Below are 22,717 nucleotides of genomic sequence, written 5' to 3' on the forward strand. Positions count from 1 at the left end.
TCATAACACGCTCTCTCAATAATATCTCAGTATGTTGCACGTTCCCAAGGTGTTCTCGTTATACATTCAGTTAAGAGGTTCAACCACTCCTTTTCTTTACCTCTGCTCTACCACTATATGTATGAAAAGAAAAAAATCTTATAGTATAGTATATTCAATTTGATGGATATGGAATTCTCAAAAAGGGGTCAATAAGTTCCGGTAAGCCTCCTTTAACTCTTCAAGGAATGTTGATCTATGGTGATCGATTACACCAGAAGAAAATATAGAATTTTATTGGGGACTGAAACTAAATAGATATAGATAATATATAGAATGTGTTGGACTGAACTTATAAATTGAGGTTACTAGACTTTACTACAAATCACGTTGTATTGGATCAATAGGGATACTCGCTGTAGAGCTGTTTTTTTTTTTTTTTTTTCTAATTTTGATATTGACAATTATAGAATAGCCTAGCGAGGGGATTGATTGGTATATATATTTTCTAAAACATGTTGGATTTGTTACTTTGGGGTACTAAAGATCTTCTGAAACATGTAGGGTCTGTTACTTTTGAGCACTAAAGACCTCCTGAAACACATTGGCTCTGTTACTTTTAGGCGCTAAAGATCTCCTGAAACATGTTACCTCTGTTACTTTTAAGCAATAAAGATCTCCTGAAACATGTTGGCTCTGTTACTTTTAAGCAATAAAGATCCCCTGAAACACGTTGGCTCTGTTACTTTTAAGCAATAAAGATCTCCTGAAACATATTGGCTCTTTTACTTTTAGGCAATAAAGATCTCCTAAAACATGTTGGCTCTAATCCTTTTGGGTAACAGAGATCCTCTACAACAGGCTGGCTTTGTTACTTTTATGCAAAAAATGATTTATATCTACAATCAAGACTTTGCCCTATCATTTGAACACACCATTTTGGTTGTAGGGGACAGCCAGCCCCTTTTAAGAGATACAGTGCCTTGCGAAAGTATTCGGCCCCCTTGAACTTTGCAACCTTTTGCCACATTTCAGGCTTCAAACATAAAGATATAAAACTGTAATTTTTTTGTGAAGAATCAGCAACAAGTGGGACACAATCATGAAGTGGAACGAAATTTATTTAATATTTCAAACTTTTTTAACAAATAAAAAACTGAAAAATTGGGCGTGCAAAATTATTCAGCCCTTTTACTTTCAGTGCAGCAAACTCTCCAGAAGTTCAGTGAGGATCTCTGAATGATCCAATGTTGACCTAAATGACTAATGATGATAAATAGGATCCACCTGTGTGTAATCAAGTCTCTGTATAAATGCACCTGCACTGTGATAGTCTCAGAAGTCAGTTTAAAGTGCAGAGAGCATCATGAAGAAAAAGGAACACACCAGGCAGGTCCAAGATACTGTTGTGGAGAAGTTTAAAGCCGGATTTGGATACAAAAAGATTTCCCAAGCTTTAAACATCCCAAGGAGCACTTTGCAAGCGATAATATTGAAATGGAAGGAGTATCAGACCACTGCAAATCTACGAAGACCTGGCTGTCCCTCTAAACTTTCAGCTCATACAAGGAGAAGACTGATCAGAGATGCAGCCAAGAGGCCCATGATCACTCTGGATTAAGTGCAGAGATCTACAGCTGAGGTGGGAGACTCTGTCCATACAACAACAATCAGTCGTATACTGCACAAATCTGGCCTTTATGGAAGAGTGGCAAGAAGAAAGCCATTGCTTAAAGATATCCATAAAAAGTGTCATTTAAAGTTTGCCACAAGCCACCTGGGAGACACACCAAACACGTGGAAGAAGGTGCTCTGGTCAGATGAAACCAAAATCAAACTTTTTGGCAACAATGCAAAACGTTATGTTTGGCGTAAAAGCAACACAGCTCATCACCCTGAACACACCATCCCCACTGTCAAACATAGTGGTGGCAGCATCATGGTTTGGGCCTGCTTTTCTTCAGCAGGGACAGGGAATATGGGTAAAATTGATGGGAAGATGGATGGAGCCAAATACAGGACCATTCTGGAAGAAAACCTGATGGAGTCTGCAAAAGACCTGAGACTGGGACAAAGATTTGTCTTCCAACAAGACAATGATCCAAAACATAAAGCAAAATCTACAATGGAATGGTTCACAAATAAACATATCCAGGTGTTAGAATGGCCAAGTCAAAGTCCAGACCTGAATCCAATCGAGAATCTGTGGAAAGAACTGAAAACTGCTGTTCACAAATGCTCTCCATCCAACCTCACTGAGCTCGAGCTGTTTTGCAAGGAGGAATGGGTCTCTCGATGTGCAAAACTGATAGAGACATACCCCAAGTGACTTACAGCTGTAATCACAGCAAAAGGTGGCGCTACAAAGTATTAACTTAAGGGGGCTGAATAATTTTGCACGCCCAATTTTTCAGTTTTTTATTTGTTAAAAAAGTTTGAAATATCCAATAAATTTTGTTCCACTTCATGATTGTGTCCCACTTGTTGCTGATTCTTCACGAAAAATTACAGTTTTATATCTTTATGTTTGAAGCCTGAAATGTGGCAAAAGGTAGCAAAGTTCAAGGGGGCCGAATACTTTCGCAAGGCACTGTATGAGCACTGGTTTGTTTGACTTTCTTCTCTTGAGATTTAATGTATGGAAGGCATTTTATATGGGAGTCCCTAGTAGAAGAACTCTAGTTCTTTCTAACAGTGAGAAACCACAAAATATGTAAAATGATTGTTTGGAGGCACTGAACAGAGAAGAGACCCCAGCACAGTCCCAAAGGCACGGTGAAGGCTAAAATCACCAGTTGGACATAGGAATGCTTACAAGCATGGCTTGAGTCCATGAACTAACAAAGAGCCAACTGGGCTGACCTGCGTAGCTCACTGCTTAAAAAGCAATTAGAATCAATTAACTAAAGGATACGTCCAGGCATTATACAGATTCTGCCTCCATCTAAAGGCGATCCCAGTGTTTATTACTCTCTGCGACTGCCAGCCTTATAAAATTTTTGCAGAGGCTAGTGGTGGGAGGTCAATTTCTATTGATGCAGTCACCCCTCCAGAACTACATCTCCTAACAGCCCTATCCTATTTACCAGTGGTTCTCAACTTCGGTCCTCGGGGCCCACTAACAGGCCAGATTTTAAGTATTACTTTGGGGAGATGCAGACTAGAATACTGCAATCACTGAGCAGCAAATGAGATCACCTGTGATGTAATTTAGTTATCTTGCAAACCTGGCCTGTTGGTGGGTCCCAAGGACCTGAGTTAAGAACCACTGCTATATACCGTGTGTGGGCAGGCTCTTGGGAATGAAGCCAGCAGTATTTTTTCCTAAAAATTAAAGTGACAGAGAGGGGTGAGGGATTTCTGTAGTCTAGCAAGCAGGGATGACAACAATGGTGGTGATTTTAGTCCAGCAAAGGCCCTCTGTTGTCAGACCAAACAGAAAGTTAGGAACACACAGAATTGTGGCAGATCAGCGGGTTGTACTTGCAGCATTTTAAAATGAATAAAACATGGTGAATTGTTTATGTATTGTTTATGTATTACAGAGATATTACAGAGATATATTTAATTCATTTTTTTCCCCCGGATATACACTTTAAAAATGAAATTGATAAGCTAGGCTTGCTGTCTGTTTGCGGTAGACCGACCATTAAAAGCCTTATAATGTAATAACATATATGAAGGAATTGCACATTAGTAATGATAGCGTCTAATAACAGATTTAAAGTGGAGTTCCGGACTCAAAAACCACTTTGAGCCATACGCTTGCTGACAATAATCTGAGAAAGAAATGGATAGTCACGATTTTTTTTTGTTTACTTACCTTGTTATTGAAGAAAATATACTTATCTTTTTCCACTTCCTCCCTCTGCGCCCGCGGCCCGCGCCATCACTTCCTGCTTGCATTGACTCCTGGGAGCCGAACATCATCGCTCCCAGGAATCAATTCGCCTGCACCGGCCCCGCTCGTCAGTTCCGGTGCAGGCGCGTCATTCCCTGTTAAACAGCTTCTGGGCAGGGATGACGCGCCTGCACCGGAACTGACGAACAGGCCGGTGCAGGGCATTCTGGGTCTGAAGAGGACACGGAAGAGGACACCGAAGAGGATACTCTGGCTTCAGCTGCCCACACCTGAGATGGCAGGGCTGGACAAGACATTTTCAAAGTAAGTATTTCTAAAAGGCAACCTGGGACAGTTCAGAGGCTATCCGTTATGAAATGCACTAACCCTGACTGTCCCGGGGGTATTTTTATCTAAAAAACATTTCCAAGGCCGGAACTCCGCTTTAACAGAATTTACGAGCACATATCTTCACAAAAAGAATATTGCTCTAAGCAAAACATGCTTCTGGGTATGGGGGGCATGTGACGCCTTTCTACAATAAGGCCCTGTTCACACCTTAGTGTTTTTCAGCTCGTAAAGCTCTCATCTCTAAAGTAAAATGCCCAACAAACACAATCCTATTAATTTCAAAGGCCCCTGTTCACATATGAGCGTTTTGTCACCTGAAGCAAAATGCCTGAAGCTCAAAAAAGTAAATGAGCTTTTTTTTTGGCAGATTACCAGCATTTCTGTTAGATATCAATGCCGGCCTCCGAGCACCTGCGAAAAACGCCTGGAAAAACAAATGTAAAAAGCCTCAAAAAACGCCTGAAAACAGTATGCTCAGGTGTGAATGGAGCCTAAAAATATGTACCGACTGACGGAAAATCGGCTGTTGTGTTGACGGCCAACAAAAATTTTATAGTCTGCACACCAGATTAGGAGTCGGTTGTCGGAAGCATCATACTAACAAGCCGAAAATCGGCAGATAGGACGTTGGCCGAAAATTCCCTGCCAATTTTCGAGGCGTGTGTACGGGGCTTTAGGGTGCCGGAGCAGCCAATTGTCAAGGGCCAAGGAGCAGGAAGACTTAACCCTGTGTAAAATCCAACACCATCTAAAATTGAGCTTATGAAGGGTTAAGACTCCCAGTTACAATGGAGGAATGGATCCGTTGAGCAGCAAGGAGACGTTTCTGTGGCTGGTGGGTTTTCTTTATTGCAAGAGAACCTGTCCTGTGTCCTGGGTGGTCAAAGTGGCAGGATCTCTTTAAATCCTAAACTAGTATTCTCATTTTCATATTAATTTAGTATTATCTTGTTATCAAGTCACTTGTTCTGCCGTCTACATCTATTGAGAGGACTGAAGAGCATCCCTGCTGCATACAATTTGCTCACAGAGTGCCATTATAATTTAGTAGAGGAATTATTACCCAACATACATTAAACAGGTGGCTCTCCTCAGGGAAGATGGTTAACCACCACGCCTAGGTGGCAGCAGCAGTTTTTTTTAGAATAGAATAATTATAAAAGACTTCAACGCCACGATCACCACAAGGAATACGTTGCTCTTTCTCAGGTCCAATTTGACGCGCCGTACATTGCTGCGGATACATAACCGCGTTTTTTTTTTTTTTTCCAAACGAAATATTTAAAACGAGCTTGACATGTTTACCACTAATTAACACGTGCAATTAAATAATTATTTAATAATCTCATGTCTAATGTCTCCATCATAACCAAGACGCTTAGCAGAAATATTTCTTCCTGATCTTTACGTAACCTCTTATGATAACATTGTTTGTAAACTTATGAATATTCAGGAAGACCGCTCATTCAGGCTCCCTATCTTTTGATGCTTTGTTTGGCTAACGATGGCAGTATAATTAGTTTAAAAAGAGATAATGAGAAAGAATGATAATTACCCAGCAACATTAGAATTAAACGGATCAGGAGGAATGAGAACTGGCTGCGTTTTAGATGTAAGAGAAAAAAATTATGGAAAAATGTTCTGAGCAAGAATACGGAATTTCATATTAATTTGGTGCGTTGTCTGTTGGGAATTGTGAGATAAGTAAACTCGAAAACTGTTTATGTAGGGGTCTTATGAAGGTGGGGTGGGATGGCTCAGGGCTGATTCGCACCATGCACATTATGGGCGTTGGTTTGCTGCGGTAAATACACGGGTGCTGCAAAGCACTGCAACACAAAGTACCAGTGCGCTGCCCAAAAAATTCAGATTGCAACTATATAATTCTTTTTTGTGTTGAGGTGCATTGCAGCAAGTTTATTTTGAATGTGTTACCTAAAACAGTGTGCCACAACGTACCTCTGTGTAGGAAAACATATGGTTTTCAGGTGTGATAGTTCCTTGGCTGCCGGTATAGCCCTTCAGAGTGCTTTATTTTTTAGTTAGATCCTTCATAGCCCTTCAGAGTGCTTTATTTTTTAGTTAGTCTTTAGTGGATATAAACTCTCACATATACCCAGAGAAGTGAACAGCCGCAGATGGTACATAGAGATGAGACAAATCTTCCTATATAGGTTTTACATGTATATCTGCTGTCTTCAGCTTTCTACACTGTTTAGAACAGGGTTTCTCCACCAGGGTTCCATGGATCCCTAGGGTTCCTCCTAAGGTTGCTAGGGGTTCCTTGAGCAATGGGCAATTTCTGCCTCTCAAATAAGTTTTTAATGACACCATTGTTCCTTTTAGCTATCTGTAAGGGGTTAATTCTTCCCAATGATGACAAGAGTAAGGATCATTTTCCCCACTGACTGTCACACCAATGTGTCATGAGTTATAGATTTTGAATTTTTAGCAGGGGTTCCTCTGTGTTGAAAAAGGCTCATCTATCTTATCTTATCTTACAATAAAACTTCTATCTTATCAATCTAGATCAGGGTTTCTCGACCACGGTTCCATGGATACCTAGGGTTCCTCCTAAGGTTGCTAGGGGTTCCTTGAGCAATGGGCAATTTCTGCCTCTCAAATAAGTTTCTAATGACACCATTGTTCCTTTTAGCTATCTGTAAGGGGGTAATTCTTCCCAATGATGACAAGAGTAAGGAGCATTCTTCCAACTGACTGTCACACTAATGAGTCACGAGTTGTAGATTTTGAATTTTTAGCAGCAGTTCCTGTGTTGAAAAGGGCTGATCTATCTAATCTTATCTTATAATAAAACTTCTATCTTATCAATGTAGATCAGGGTTTCTCAACCACGGTTCCGTGGAACCCTAGGGTTCCTCCTGAGGTTGATAGGGGTTCCTTGAGAAATGGGTTAGTTCTGCCTCTCAGATAAGTTCCCGATGACACCATTGTTTCTTTTAGCTATCTGTAAGGGGGTAATTCTTCCCAATGATGACAAGAGTAAAAAGAATGTTTCCCACTGACTGTCACACTAATGTGTCATGAGTTGTAGATTTTTATTTTTTTAGCAGGGGTTCCCGAAGCCCAGAAATTTATGTCAAGGTTTCTTCTGTGTTAAAAAGGTTGAGAAAGGCTGGTTTAGAATGTGAACATCATGTTAGAATTTGTTCCTGCTGTTCCAGCACTGGGTGTGGAATCTGGGCATTCACTGTGTTGGATGTGCTGATTGGAGGAAAGGCAACCCCCTCCACATAGGCAGAGGAAGGAAGAAACATGCAGAGCTGTGCTGTGAAAAGACCAGCTCTTTGCTAAACTATCTCTATGCACCCACCCCGACAAATTTACAGCTGCTTTTATCTCCTGTGTCAGAGAAGTTATCATGCTGATAACAGAGGAACAGAGCAGCAGAAAGACACAGGAGAGAGATAAAGTAAACACTATAAATATATGTGTCAAGGTCAAATTTCATGAATGGGGTTTATATCCAATTTAAGTATTTTTCTTAATTAAAGTCCAACGCCATTAAACTTGAAAATTCTCCATGGCAGTGGGGCTGCGCCCGCACTGCAAGGGTTCACTGAGAGGGGAGAGTATAGGCACTTTTACATAGCTGATCCTACACTCCCTCTGCCGTTGGCACACAATGCTTTAGTGGTGGGCTATCCCTCAGTTTCATCAAGTCCAATGCAGGGTTGCATAGGTCTTGATGTCATAAAGACTTTAGACTACTGGAGCATGAGGCGGAAACGCTATAGGGACCAGTCTAGCTGCATGGAGGAGTGGAGGAAATAAATGTTATTTTTCTACGCCCCTTAGACCTAAACAAGCAGCCCCACTGCAAGGCAGAATTTTCAGGTGTCCCAGGGTTGGGCTTTAAATTTAACAGTAACTGCAAAACTAATCCTAACCCTAAAACAGGTTATTGGATTGCACAATCTACTATGTGTGATGACTTACCATATTGTACATAAAGTCAACAGATTGTAGGGTAAAGGCCCACCCAAACTGAGCTGTTAAAAAGGCAGTGCCTGTACCTATCCCCTCCATATTCAAGGCATGTGTACTTACCAAGTAACACTCCCCAGTTGTCTCCCTGCATTGCCATTTGCCAGAGCCCTCAACAATAGAGTAGGTCTTTTTAATATAGAAAAGCACTTAAAGTTGTACTAAAGCTTTGCATCTATATACATTAACAATACACAACAGAGTAATGGATCCCTTCCTACATCATTAGGAAACGCACTGTTTTGTATATTTGAACCTCATCCTGTAGGTTCCTGGATGCAGCTTCCCTGAGTTTCCAGGTGGGGAAGTGCACACTTATGGCAAATGGAAAGTACAACTCTTGAGACTACATGACCCATAATTCTTTAGGCTATTGCTTACTGTGCCCCTAATTCATGAAAAAAATGGCTGACATGATCACGCCACCTGCCCCTACAGGCACAGACAGCCAGGACTACATACAAAGCACTCACCCTCTGCTTTTCCTCGATGGGATAATATTGTCACTGGCACCAGAGGCAATGGTTCAGAAGCTGCTTGTCAATCACTGCCCCGAAGGAGGAGCGTAATGCATGTCTTGTGTGTGTGTCTCCTATAGAAGGAGCCGTGTGTGTCTATCGAAGGAGCCGAAGGCATGTCTTGCGTGTGTCTTCTATGGAAGGAGTCAAGGGCATGTCTTGTGTGTGTCTCCTATGGAAGGAGCCAAGGGCATGTCTTGTGTGTGTCTCCTATGGAAGGAGCCAAAGGCATATCTTGTGTGTCTACTATCAAAGGAGTGGAAGGCATGTCTTGTGTGTGTCTCCTATCCAAGGAGTCGAATGCATGTCTTGTGTATGTCTCCTATCGAAGGGGCAGAAGGCATGTCTTGTGCATGTCTCCTATCGAAGGAGCAGGAGGCATGTCTTGTGCTTGTCTCCTATCGAAGGAGCAGGAGGCATGTCTTGTGCTTGTCTCCTATCGAAGGAGCAGGAGGCATGTCTTGTGCTTGTCTCCTATCGAAGGAGCAGGAGGCATGTCTTGTCTTATGTGTGTCTCCTATAGAGCTACCTGTGAATGTCAGCATGACAGCATGATCACATCACTCTGTATTCAGATCCCAGGAGCCCACACAAAAGGGTTGGCTCCATAGAACCCTAGAAGGGAAAGTAGTCACTGTGAATTACAAAAGGGGGGCCAGTGCAATCGGGACCAGAAGAATGGGGAGGAAAGAAGAACTTGTATTCATTAAAAAACTGTATCAACAGCAAGTCCCATTAGAAATGTAAAAAAAAAATAATACATCAAAGAAGGGGTGTCAAACTCAATTTCATCACGGGCAACATCAGCAATACGGTTGCCCTCAAAAGGTTGGTTGTATCTGGGGTGCATTATATACAGAGTGCAGGGTTCAGGAGTGCATTATGTACAGAGTGCAGAGTTCAGTGGTGTGCTGTGTACAGAATGCAGGGTTTAAGGGTGTGCTACATTCAGAGTGCACAGGTTTAGGGGTGTACTGTGTACAGAGTGTAAGGTGTGTAACCCCAACCCAAAGCTTCCTCACATCTCTCTCACTGAGCAAAGCTGTCTCTTGTACACACAAAAGGCTTCTGTGTTTTCAAGTGACAGAGGGGAGTGGAAGCGGAGGTGGCGGAATGGAGGCCGCAAAGCTGGGTGCAAGGGCCACATGACAAGGCCTGGTGGACCAAATTTGGCCATTAAAGCCTAAATTCTGGTAAATCTTTTTAGTAAAAAAAATCTATAAAAAGGGACAGTACTTACATTTAATCTAAAGGGTCCCTGGTGTTGGCAGCCATAGCTGAAATCCTCAGTCCTCTAACCCCCCCCCCCCTCATACCCCACCCCCATATGGGGATTAATAGTGCCACGGTAGCTGACAAAGGCAATTATCAAGAGTTTGACTATGCTCACCCTTCTTTCCACCTCCTAAATTCATAAAAGCCATTCTATAGCTTTCATCAATGAAAAGCACTTTGTGAATGGAGGGCAGATGAACAAAGGTCCACTTCTTTACATGTAAAATATTGTACAAACAGGGGAACCTACCCATATGTGGATTACTAATACACATGCAAAAAAAGACTATGCTGGCTTTAACAAAAAAAATAAATAAATAATAATAATAATAAATGGATGTTTTTATGTGTTAAACAATATCAGCTGCCTCAAATTTGGATGTGAACTAAGAAAAACTGTTCTCTATAGAATTTAAAAGTTCCTTTTTTTTCAAGGAGCTTGTGTCCAAGAGGCCCACCTACTGGGAATTATTCACTATTTTTTATATGTATCAGGGATTTTTGTGAGATTTTTCCTGCTGTTGTTCCTTTTTTCTTTCCTTAAGTGATTTTGTTTCTTCCAGTAGGTTAATTGCTTTCTGACCCAAAGCCGGCCCTGTTGTGGTAGGGACATTGTAGGTTCCACTGGGACAGAGACTGATGTGTCTGTATTTCAGTGTTGTCCTTATATATATAAATGTTATATAAATTCACTAAAATATGACTCTACCCTTGGTGAAACTGTAAAGTGGGCCAGGGACACAATATTGTACACAGCATTTATTACCTAAAACGTTTTATTAGGTCTATGCAAGCTTTTGAAATATTCAATGGAAGCCAAATTGCCTTGAGGTCTTTAACTGTTTTACAGTTAGGGGCCATTCACGTGGACATATCCAAAATACACCGGATCTTGCTGGCAGAAGTATCCTATGTATTTGCTGTACACATGTAATCTTTGTGCAATGTTTACATCCATACAGTGGGTAGCATACAAGGACCCTATTGGTCACTGTGATGGTACTCACCGTCACTGGGAGTGAAAGACAGATACCTAATGGACACTGAGAATATGGTTTGGATATCTTCAAATGGGAGAGTAATATTTATCAACAATATCACTCAAGAAATATGAAGATTTGATCCCATTTTACACTGTGAGACCTATAGCCTGTTGCCATGAAGTGTGTGACTCCTAAATACTCAAAGCAATGCTTTAGATGTGTATTCCATGTACTTCAATGTAGGAGACGGACAGACTGTGACTGGCAGGCTCTCCCTATTGTTTATCTATTGAGGTGTGATGTCAATTGTGTTACCTTCCTAGCGGTATTCCCGAGCGTGACTTTAGATTTTAGAGCCAAAAGCGGTAACCCCGAGCCACACTCGGGGTACCGCTAGGAAGATTGCTGGATCCTGGTAAAGGTTTTACTTACCTTTTCTCCGGGATCCAGCGAAGAATGCGGGCGGTATGCGGCGGCGGAGCTTCCTCCCGATCGTCTGCGAGCCCCGGCTTCCGTCTCCGGCGACGTGACGTTCGCAGGGGTGTGGAACCGGCGGCAAATTCAAATGTAAAACACACCAAACACACTGATACTATTCAAAATAAAAAAAAATCACATTACATTGCCCCCCGGTGCCCTTTCCTGCAGTTTTACTGTACTTTTTATTTAAATATATATATATATACAGTATATATATATATATATATATATATATATATATATATACACATACATACATATATATATATATATATACGTACATACATATATATATACATACATATATACGTATTATATATTAATATATATACACGAGTATATATATATATATACGTAATCCTTGTGAATGAGCAGCCCAAACCAACTGTATACATTATATATATATATATATATATAGATAGATATATACGTATATATATATATATATATATATATATATATATATATATATATATATATATATATATATATAATATATGTATACATAATATATATATATATATATATAATATATATATATATAATAAATGTATACAGTTGGTTTGGGCTGCTCATTCACAAGAATTACATGCAAAATAATGGTACCGCTTTCAGCACCTAAAATCCAAAAGAATCATACCGCCAGGGAGGTTAAGTCTGTCTGTTCCATTGTTAAATGTTAATGACCTCACATGGATTCTGTCCAGATGGCTAGATAATTAGTTCAGGTTAATTCTATTTCTGTATTCAATTTCATCTGCATATGATAATGTAATCAGGCAACCCCTGACCTGTATGTGGTAACCTGATCAGGAGGGGGAGGTCCATGCTGTATATAAATTCTGTGTGACTGTTCAATAAACGGAGATTCCAGTACAAGCTAAGTTGTTGGCTAGCTTTGTATGTAGGGCAGCTGGGGAAGCCGTATACTGCACAAAGGTCCATAAACATATGGATGAGTGAGTTTGGGGTGGAGGAACTTGACGGAACTTGCTCAAGTTCCTCCACCTCAAAAACACTCATCTATGTCTTTATGGACTTTGCTTTGTGCACTGGTGCGCAGTCATGTTTGAACAGGAAGGGGCCATCCCCAAACTGTTCCCACAAAGTTGGGAGCATGAAATTGTCCAAAATGTCTTGATATGCTAAGTCTGCTGACGCCTTAAGAGTTCCCTTCACTGGAACTAAGGGGCCAAGCCCAACCTCTGAAAAACCAACCCACACCATAATCTTCCTCCACCAAATATTTTGGAGGGGTGGTCCAATACTTCTGACAATATAGAGTGGATGAGCGAGTTTGAGGAACTTGACTGGCCTACACAGAGTTCTGACCTAAACCCGATAGAACATCTTTGGGATGAATTAGAGTGCAGACTGCGAGCCAGGCCTTCTCGTCTCCATCAGTGTCTGACCTCACAAATGCGCTTCTGGAAGAATGGTCAAACATTCCCAAAGACACACTCCTAAACCTTGTGGACAGCCTTCCCAGAAGAGTTGAAGCTGTTATAGCTGCAAAGGGTGGGTTAACTCAATATTGAACCCTACGGACTAAAGCCCCGTACTCACGTACCGATCGTCGGCCGAACGATCGGCCGTCTTTTGTCCCTGGGCTGTCGTGTCCGCTGAAAAGTGCAAAAGACTGCACACGAATTTTGTCCGCCAACAACAGCCGACTGCAAAAGTGATGTCATGTGATGGTTAACTTTCCTTGTCTTTTTTCTTTTCTGAGCATGCCCAGTCTTGCAAATCTGCTGTCTGTCGGCCGAAATCTGTACTGACTGGCGAACAATTGGCCGTTCTGGTGTCGGCATACAAAAATTTTAATGCTTGCATGACAGATTCTGTTCGGCCGAAAGTGCGCTGTCGGCTGTCGGAAGCATCATACTAACAAGCCGAAAATCGGCCGATCGGTCGTCGGCCGAATCTTTTCGGCCGACAATCTGCACGTGTGTACGGGCCTTAAGGCTGGGATGCCATCAAAGTTCATGTGCATGTAAAGGCAGGCGCCCCTGTACTTTTGGTATAATAGTGTATATTTTAGAAGACAGCACAGTTCACCAATATGCATATCACCCGTGTAAAGCAGTTGCTTCAGTTCTTCTATTACATAAATATTACAGTGCCTAAAATATGTTCTCATAGAAAACAATCTGCCTCTTACAAATGCAGCCATACTCCCACTGCAAGTAAATCCTCCATTGTTTTGGTTTTGTGGTTGGATTAATGCCTAAAATACGTCCGATGGCTAGAAAAACAAATACGAAGCAACAAGGTATAGATTTGGTGTTTTGGTGCTTGTTGGTCTCCCTTGGCAATAGTCCATGAGCACCATATAGTAAATACAACTCACCCGGCAGGGTTAGATATACCAAGACCTATGCAAAGTTTTTGTTTTTGGATATTCAATCTTTAGCTTTTCTGAGAACAATAAAAAAAACAAGGGAAAAAAGGAAGCTGATGAAAATCAACTACAGGAATAAGAAAGTCAAAAAAAGGTGGAGGGAGAGATAAGTGAATAAAGGAAGCTGGCCTGGAGATAAAAGACAGACTGGGAATACAGCATCACAAAACCGAGAAGGTCCGACCTTGTACCTGCGATAAGACTTTGAAGCAGAAGCAACTGGGGATTAAGCGATTGTCTGAGATCTGTCGCTACACGGATTTTATCCTGCCCTGCTGTATTCTTATTTTAATTTCTCACCCCCTCAATGGCGCAGAGGTTTAGCCTTATTTTGTGACAGAAAAAAAAAAATCACAGCTTTGTAAAGCCGACTGCAAATCCGAAAGCCTGGCCATGTGGGTCTGGAATTGTGACATAAGGCAATTCAGCTGACCGGCAGCCACAATCAAAAGGCTTTAAAGGCTGAAAATGAACGCTAGAGTTAGATGTTGGCCACACATGGCAACCTTCAGGCAATTTTGACCACTTAAAATTAGCTTTCTAGCGCAAAAAACAAAAAAACAAAACAAAAACCAAATGGTTAAATACAATGTACCACCAACATTTTCTATTCATACAATTAATGACCAAAATTATTTGTGGTAGGTTGTCTAAAAAGTTGATGGACATGGCTAAAAATTGTTATGCGCAAAGCTTCGATTTATATTTCCTGCCATCCTATACTGACTTTCTTTGGTCACCCTTCTTCGCCCAGTCAACTGGCTAGTCTTAAAGTGGAAGTCCAACCTAATACCTTAAATTCTCCTCTGCAATCATGAATGTGAGCGGAGTTCAGCCTTATGTGTCAAAATGAAAAAATCCCAGTTTTTCTACCTTTATTTTGCAGTTTTCAGTGCTGTCACATGACTTCAATTCCTCTTCCTGCTGAGTCCAAGAGCAGCAAGTGGGTGTGGTTACTGAAAGCTAGTGACATCACTTCCAGGGAGGGGCAGTGTTCCGATGTAGCCAGTGGGCGAATACAGAATGGGAGGAGCTGATCATAGGTTCCTGTCCAGTGTTCCCTCATCAGTAAGGATGCACTGTACATCATAATTCATGAGAAAATGAAGAAATAATCCATACAGGACATGGAGGGGCACATATACAGTATAGCTGTGCTGGGGGGGGGGGGCACATATACAGTATAGCTGTGCTGGGGGGGGCACATATACAGTATAGCTGTGCTGGGGGGGCACATATACAGTATAGCTGTGCTGGGGGGGCACGTATACAGTATAGCTGTGCTGGGGGGCACATATACAGTATAGCTGTGCTGGGGGGGGCACGTATACAGTATAGCTGTGCTGGGGGGTGCACATATACAGTATAGCTGTGCTGGGGGGGGCACGTATACAGTATAGCTGTGCTGGGGGGTGCACATATACAGTATAGCTGTGCTGCGGGGGCACACATACAGTATAGCTGTGCTTGGGGGGGGACACATATACAGTATAGCTGTGCTGGGGGGGCACGTATACAGTATAGCTGTGCTGGGGGGTGCACATATACAGTATAGCTGTGCTGCGGGGGCACATATACAGTATAGCTGTGCTTGGGGGGGACACATATACAGTATAGCTGTGCTGGGGGGCACATATATAGTATAGCTGTGCTGGGGGGCACATATACAGTATAGCTGTGCTGGGCTTTGAATGAAGACTACCAAAGGAGAAGGAAGCTTGACATGGGGGGGGGGGGGGTACTGTCAGTGTAGCTGGAAGTGCTCTGAGGTCTCAGCTCACAGTCTACAATGATTATAGTACAGGCAACCACACTAAGTCTACATTTCCACTAATGCGACATGTCATGCGACTTTGGACACACAAAGTGGCATGACAAGTCACAGCCCATTGATTTCAATGTCACCTGTTCCCATCTATGCAACTTTGAAAATCAGGGACGTTGAAAAGGTACCTGCACTACTTTGATGCAACCTTTGATGCAAGTTTGATCCAGAGAGTCTAAAGTTGGATCAAAGTAGCATCAAAGTTGCACTCTAAATCACAATAGTGGAAATGTAGATTTAAGCTCCCTTTCCACTAGTATGACTTGTCATGCGACTTTGTGTGTCTAAAGTCGCACTCAAAAGTTGCACTCTAACCTAGTGGCTAAGTTTCCACTAGTGCAACTCCTAAGTTGTGTGATTTAAAGTGTGACTTTGAGTGCAGGTTTGATCCAACTTTACACTCTGGATCAAAGTCGCATCAAAGTAGTGCAGGCACCTTGTCAAAGTTGCTGATTTTCAAAGTGGCATAGATGGGAATCAATGGGCTGTGACTTGTCATGCAACGTTATGTGTCCAAAGTTGCATGCCAAGCTGCACTAGTGGAAACAGAGCCTAAAACTCATTACTCACCTGTAATGTGCAATAGAAATCAATCTGTACCCTTCTAAACTTTCACAAATGTTCCTTTGTACCTTATTTCTTTCATATATTGCTCCGGTCATGTGACCCCCCCCCCCCTCCTCTCCCCCTCTCTCTCAGGAGAAGCTGCTAGCCTAATGAAGACAGGAGAAGATCATGTTCTGTGATGGATAGAAAGGATGGTTGTGGGGCTGGGCAGGTCTAGGCATGTCTGTCTAAGAAAGACCGACAACCTTTTCAGGAAGTGAAAGACAGTTTAGCTAATTCAGATAAAGAGAGATAGCGTTGTCGGTGAAGAACAGGAAGAAGCCAATTTGTTCAGCTTAGATAAGACTTTCTAAGCTACACAAGCAGCTAGCCAGAAAATGAATAATATCAAAGATAAAGATATTTAACATACTAATAATAGTAAAAATTTCATTTTTGACTGAAGTTTCCCTTTAAGCCTAGTACACACTAAGGCTTCGCCCACATCTAGGCATCCCGGAACGCGTGCGGAATTGCTGTGATTCTGCCAGCGATCCTGAATTGATGCAAATCGCGGGACACACTTGCAATCTCTGTTACTTCCAATGGCACCCTGATTGGCTTGCGATTTTGCTGTAATTGTCACTCAACGAATCACGGTAAAATCGCGCAAACAGAATTGCTGAACACCTGTTGCCCAAAAGAAGTTTGTGAATCTCCCCACGATTGGGGTGCCATTTGAAGTAAGGGAGATCGCAAGTGTATCCCGCAATTTGTGGCGATTCAGAATCGCAGGCAGAATCGTGGTGATTCTGCTCGCGATACGGCATGCCTAGATGTGAACAGAGCTTCCAGTCACATTAGTTCGACGTTAGCACAGCGATCTCCCACACTGATCTGTTGTGTTCTGAGAGAGAGACGGCCCCCCTGCCAGAACACTCCAGTCAGCGCTTTCCCTAGACTTCAGGGAACCTGGTAACTCTCACAGCGTCTGAACTTAATGCATGTTCTCAAATTGCAATTTCTTATCAATGCATATTAAAAGAGACCCTGCAAACCTACATGTTAAGGGAAAACTGACACGATCTGTGTATAACATGCCGCTATGTTATACTCACCCTTTCAGGCCCACTGACTGCTCCTATAGATTTACAAACAATTTAGCTTGAATTCAATCTTTAATCCAGGTGAATGTCGGGAAGACATACAAAGTGTACTATGTATGCTTGCTTGGTCTGAATTAGACTGTTTTACAATAGTAAAACTAATCTCGTTGATGCCACTTACCTGCTGAGTATAAAGGACACAACAAAGGGCGCCAACTAAGTGCACAATTGGCAACTCACAAGGCACATAAGGAAAAGTGCTCTTATCCGTTTGCACCTTGTGGATTGCCATTTGCCATTTTTATTTAAGTATTTTCCTATATATTGCATGCGACAGTGTTCACCATCACTGGTAGTGAGGGACAGATACTTTGGGGACGCTGAGAGAATGGTTTGGATGACTTCAGATGGGAGAATGATATTTGACAACGTTGGCTCTCAAGAAATGTGGGGATTTGATCCCACTTTGCACTGTGAGACCTGTGGCCTGTTGCCATGGAGTCTGTGACACCTAGATGTGTATCCCATGTGTTTCAATGTAGTAGATAGACAGACTGTCATTGGCAGACTTGTCCTATTGTCTATCTATTGAGCTGGGGTGTGGATTGTGTTAAGTCTGCCTGTCCCATTGTTAAATGTTAATGACCTCGCATTGTTCTGTCCAGATGGCCAGATAATTAGTTCAGGTTAATTCTGTTTCTGTATATAATTTCATCTGCATAGGATAATGTAATCAGGCAACCCCAGACCTGTGTGTAGTAATTTGATCAGGAGGGGGGACGTGCTCTTGTGTGTATAAATTGAGTGTGAAACTATTCAATAAAGGAGAAGGTTCCAAAACTTGTACGAGCTAAGTGGTTGGCTAGCCTTGTGGCTTGGAAAAATCTGGGATATATGTTCATGACTGCAAGGAAGCTGTATACTGACGGAAGACCACAAATACAGTGTGAGTCGGTGGTTCCGTTACATTGCCCTTAATTGGAGCCCTCTACTGTTTCCTTTATATATTGCAGAGATTACTTCAGTCTCATTGAACCTATGGAATTTTTAGTATAATCCTACACCCTCACAGAACGTTCACAGGTCTGAATTTGTTGTAGCTTAGCTGTATCCCTACCTGCACCATTTTCCTTGACTTCCCTGCTGAGTAACTGTTTGTATGCTTTTTCGCAAGCTTGGATTTACAACCAACAAGTTTTTTTTAGTTCTGAGCACTGACCTTTGACTTAGTTCACTGCAGCTATCCCTACACATACTGGAGCATGAGAAAAAAAAAACCTTGTCCATACAGGTAAAGACTTCTTCAAACTGGACTGAAAGAGAGAAATTCATGGATTCCCCCTTTATGAATAGATGAATCTGCAGGTTTATGTACTCTGACAGCCAACACTCACAGCTGTCAGAATACCCAAACAGGGATTGCAGCTGACTGGCTACGGTCATTGTTCACCCAACTTTTTTGGTTCCTTTTGATTTCTCAATCAAAGTTTGTGGAGCCTGGTGGTGTTCGCAGGGCCAAACATGGCTTGAATCTTGTCAGATTTACAGAAATGGGCCAACATTCAAGCAGTGTATGGTCAACTTAAGCCTGCACAGAACAGACATTTGTGAAACCACTGTAAAAAGTCTTCTGAAACTGACTCTTATAAAACTCAGCTAGAATGCAGCCGCTGATGTGCTGTAGGATGACAGCAATGACGATGCGCAGACTGCGGCACATTACACTGTTTACTTTTTCTTTTAAATTAACTTTATTGGAATATCACAAAGTGACATTTTATTACCTTATATTGGCCACATCGCAGTGTGAGGCGGTCGATTGTGTCACACTGCCGTACTTCTTTTTCGTGCACACCACCGCAATGCGGTAATTTAAACTGGCCAGGTAGGAGACAAGGCATTTTTCCTTGTCTTGTGGTGCAACTGCGCTTGAAACACTGCTCAATGTAGTCCTACTGCACTTGATGTGAATGGGCCCTCAGAGGAAAATTTAGTACACCTATAAATTTGAACATAGTTACAAGGTTTCCTGGATGCCCTTAGCAGTTGATTGGCTGATTTGGGTTATTGCCTGGAGTTGCTGTATACAGTATATTACAGATTGCTTCCCATGACCGTTCCTCTACAAATATGGCCTCTGGAAAAAAATTTAAGTTTTCCTCCATTGACCTTCATTCTCTGTGTATTCAAGTGTAATTTGTCTGAACATTACGGACATCCATGCACTTAAAAACAAGCAAAGGTTGCATCAACAATAAGGATTTTTACAGAGGTTATTATTATATATAAAGTAGCTATATTGCCAATTGTTATATCTGAATAGAGTTAAAACAAAGTTTTTACATCTCTAGAGCCAGTCCAAAAAATACTTTTAGGCTACTTAACTGCAGCTAAACTAAAGGACTAAACTAAAAGTCCCATTTAAAGAATTAGGTTAGCATTAGAGGGTTTTTTTTTTTTTATAGATTTTAGACTCGGCATAAACTTGTCTACCATAACAAGGAGGTCTTGGTGCCCTAGCTGCATTCAGGTCTAGTATAAGGCTTGGAGCACCACTCTAAGCAAGACAGAAGGTGCAATCCCCCTGCTCCTCAAAAATTGAGTACCAATGTTAAGCTCACTCACCCACCAGTGACAGTGTAAACAAAGAACCCTGCACTCCCAATCAAACGCATTTTGCCCTACCCACTGAGGCTTGGTCACAGAGCTCTGTGACCAAGCCCCGGAGGGTGGGGCAAAATGCGTAGTTTGTGGCTAAGACTTCTTGACATCTTCATTGAGTGCCGGTTCACATATGTGCGGCGATCGCATATAATATCGAAGCGCACTGCTCCCTCATTACATGCGATCGGGTGTGCGGTGCGAATTCAGCCATACACTTTGTATGGCTAAATTCGCACTGCACCCGCAGTAAAGTCGCACATGACCCTTTTTTTGAGCCGCATCAGGATCGGATCGCACAGTGGTTCACACTTGTGCAATCCGATCCTGTGAGAACTGTAATATGCGATCAAACTGGGGGCGTCGTTAACATTACATTGACACCCCCAGTGTATTGCATATGGCAGTGTGAACTGCCAAGGGTGCGTTTGCGATGCGGGAACAGGCTGCGAATTCCCAGCCTTCCCGCATCGCATAAGTGTGAACCGAGCCTTACGGTGTAGTCAGGTTGGGAGTGCAGCGTTGTTTGTTTACGCGTTGAGATCTACACGAATAAAAATAAAAAAAGTAACCCTATATTTTGGAAAAATACTATTTGTAACAGACCTCTATCCCTACCAACAATGCCCCTTGTACTTACCTTAGACCAGTGGTTGACTTAATCCAAAAGCCCTAGGCTATTCTGGGCAACACTCCAGTCCTCTTCTTAATAGGTGAGCCATGCAGTATTGTGCATGCACATCTTTTTGTCCATAGGTTCTAATATTAAAGCAGTTCTCTGGTGTGTAACAAAAATTAAAAGTCAGTAGCTACAATGGGCTGTCCTCACCCGGGCTAGTTGGTAACTAGTCTTTGGGTACCTGGCACCAATATCTTAAGTGTGGACACCTGGCTGTGACAGCTTGCAGCTTCACATTTGGCTGCCCACTGCGCATTTGTGCGAGCCACCCACTGTGCTTTGTGAATGGTCCTGCAGTCTTTTCAGACTTGTGACATGTCCCAGAAAACTGCCAGGAGGGAGAGGAGAACTCCACTTGGATCGAGTGGGAACAGGTACCTGTCAAAACCAGGTAACCACTCCCCGCTTCGCTAAAATCATGTGCCAAATTAGGCAGAGGAGGGGAGGGGGTTTTAAAGCGGAACTTCCCCTTTTGAGTGAAGCTCTGCTTTAAGGCCTTCTAATTGCAGGCCTGTAGTTACACCCAGTGGTGGCTGGTGCTCCATCAGTCGGGGGGGTGGCGGGTGGTAGACGGACCCCCCTCCAATCACTCCAGCGGCAGACGGACCCCCCGGATCGCCCTCCAATCACTCCAGCGGCAGACGGACCCCCCTCCAATCACTCCAGCGGCAGGCGGACCCCCCACCAATCACTCCAGCGGCAGATGGACCCCCTTCCAATCACTCCAGTGGCAGACGGACCTGGACCCAGACCCCCCCACGCCAGTTTACTTACCTTGCCGGGACTGAGAGGTGGCGGCGGCTTCCCCCTCAGTCCCCATGTTCCCTCTCGGCGGCTGTCTCCTCCCTCCTTGGCCAATAGGATGCCTTCTTCTTTCGGCCAATCAGAAAACAGGTAACAGGACCAGCTTCCTGATTGGCCGAGAGGAGAATCAGTGTGGCAATAGCGAATATTCATTCGCTATTGTCACACAACTGGGTGAGCTCAGGGCGCAGTGCTCTGCGCCCCGAGCCCACGCTTTGTTGAAGCATATTAGAAAAAAAAATGACCCATTGGAATCCATGCGTCCGGCGCCCTGCATGTAGATTAGAGGGCCGGACGCATTGATAGGGGGAGCCGGCGCCCCTGCGCCCCTAATGGATGGGCCGCCATAGAGGTGTACATTTGACATTTGATAAAGTCACCCAAACTGGCATTTTTAACTGGATTTTGTTTAAGACTGTAAGACCTTACCAGATGGCTATTACAGGAGGAGCAAATTATCAGACAGGTCTAAAAACCCTGTCCCAACCTCTGTTGATTTCCCCTAATAATCCAGTCCAAGCCAGGTTCTGGCTCCTGCTCCTTCATGTTCCACTGACATACAATTGTAATGTCAGTAGAGATGACCTTTTAAGTTTATGGAGTGCTCTTCAGCATTTTGCTGTTCATACATAAATATCCGCCCTCTCAAATCAATGGGCAGGTTAAAAAAGGTTTTGCTGCTACCCTGTACCCTAACTTTTAATGTGCAGTGCCCTGCAGTTCAATGAGTGACACCATATTGAACCCATAGCTTGGAGGGAACTTGGTGGAATTTATACAAGCAAGCCTCAATAATTCTAAAAAAGGGGACATTCTTAAACAAAATAAAGAGGATGGCTAATCTTCCAGTCTGTCATTTGGGACTTCAGATTAATTCACACGAAACAGAGCAATAATCTTCTCTGGGAACTGAAAATAGCAGCTATAATAATATGAACAATTCCATAAATGGAAACTTCACAGGGCATATGTTTCACAATACTCTTCAGTAGTAGACAGAAAAAAAAAAGCCAGTCCACAAGCAATGGTTAGAATGTGGCCCTTCTTACCGTTGACATCCAGTTTGTATTCTGCAATAAACATTCCCATTACATTGGAGACTTCACAAATGTAGGTGCCGCTGTCGGTCTTGTTGAGGTTCAGGAACACCAGGCTATTATGGTCAAAGGTGGCCGTTGTGGGCAGATCACCATTTTTTCGTGTCCAGATATATCTTTCAGGTCTAAAAATGAGTTTAGAAAGAAACTATTAGACTAAAAC

General features: G+C 42.6%; 1 protein-coding gene across 3 annotated transcripts in view; it reads right to left on the minus strand.

The window, feature by feature from the left end:
- CADM3 (cell adhesion molecule 3) overlaps positions 1 to 22,717 on the minus strand; it is a 715,770-nt gene that overhangs the window by 82,055 nt on the left and 610,998 nt on the right. For all 3 annotated transcript variants that reach the window (XM_082275533.1, XM_082275534.1, XM_082275535.1), the window contains one exon: positions 22,507 to 22,679. In XM_082275533.1, the coding sequence (XP_082131659.1) occupies positions 22,507 to 22,679 (173 nt within the window). The remainder of the gene's footprint in view (positions 1 to 22,506; positions 22,680 to 22,717) is intronic.

Source organism: Pelophylax lessonae, assembly GCF_965119305.1.
Source record: "Pelophylax lessonae genome assembly, chromosome: 13".
Lineage (NCBI taxonomy): Eukaryota > Metazoa > Chordata > Amphibia > Anura > Ranidae > Pelophylax > Pelophylax lessonae.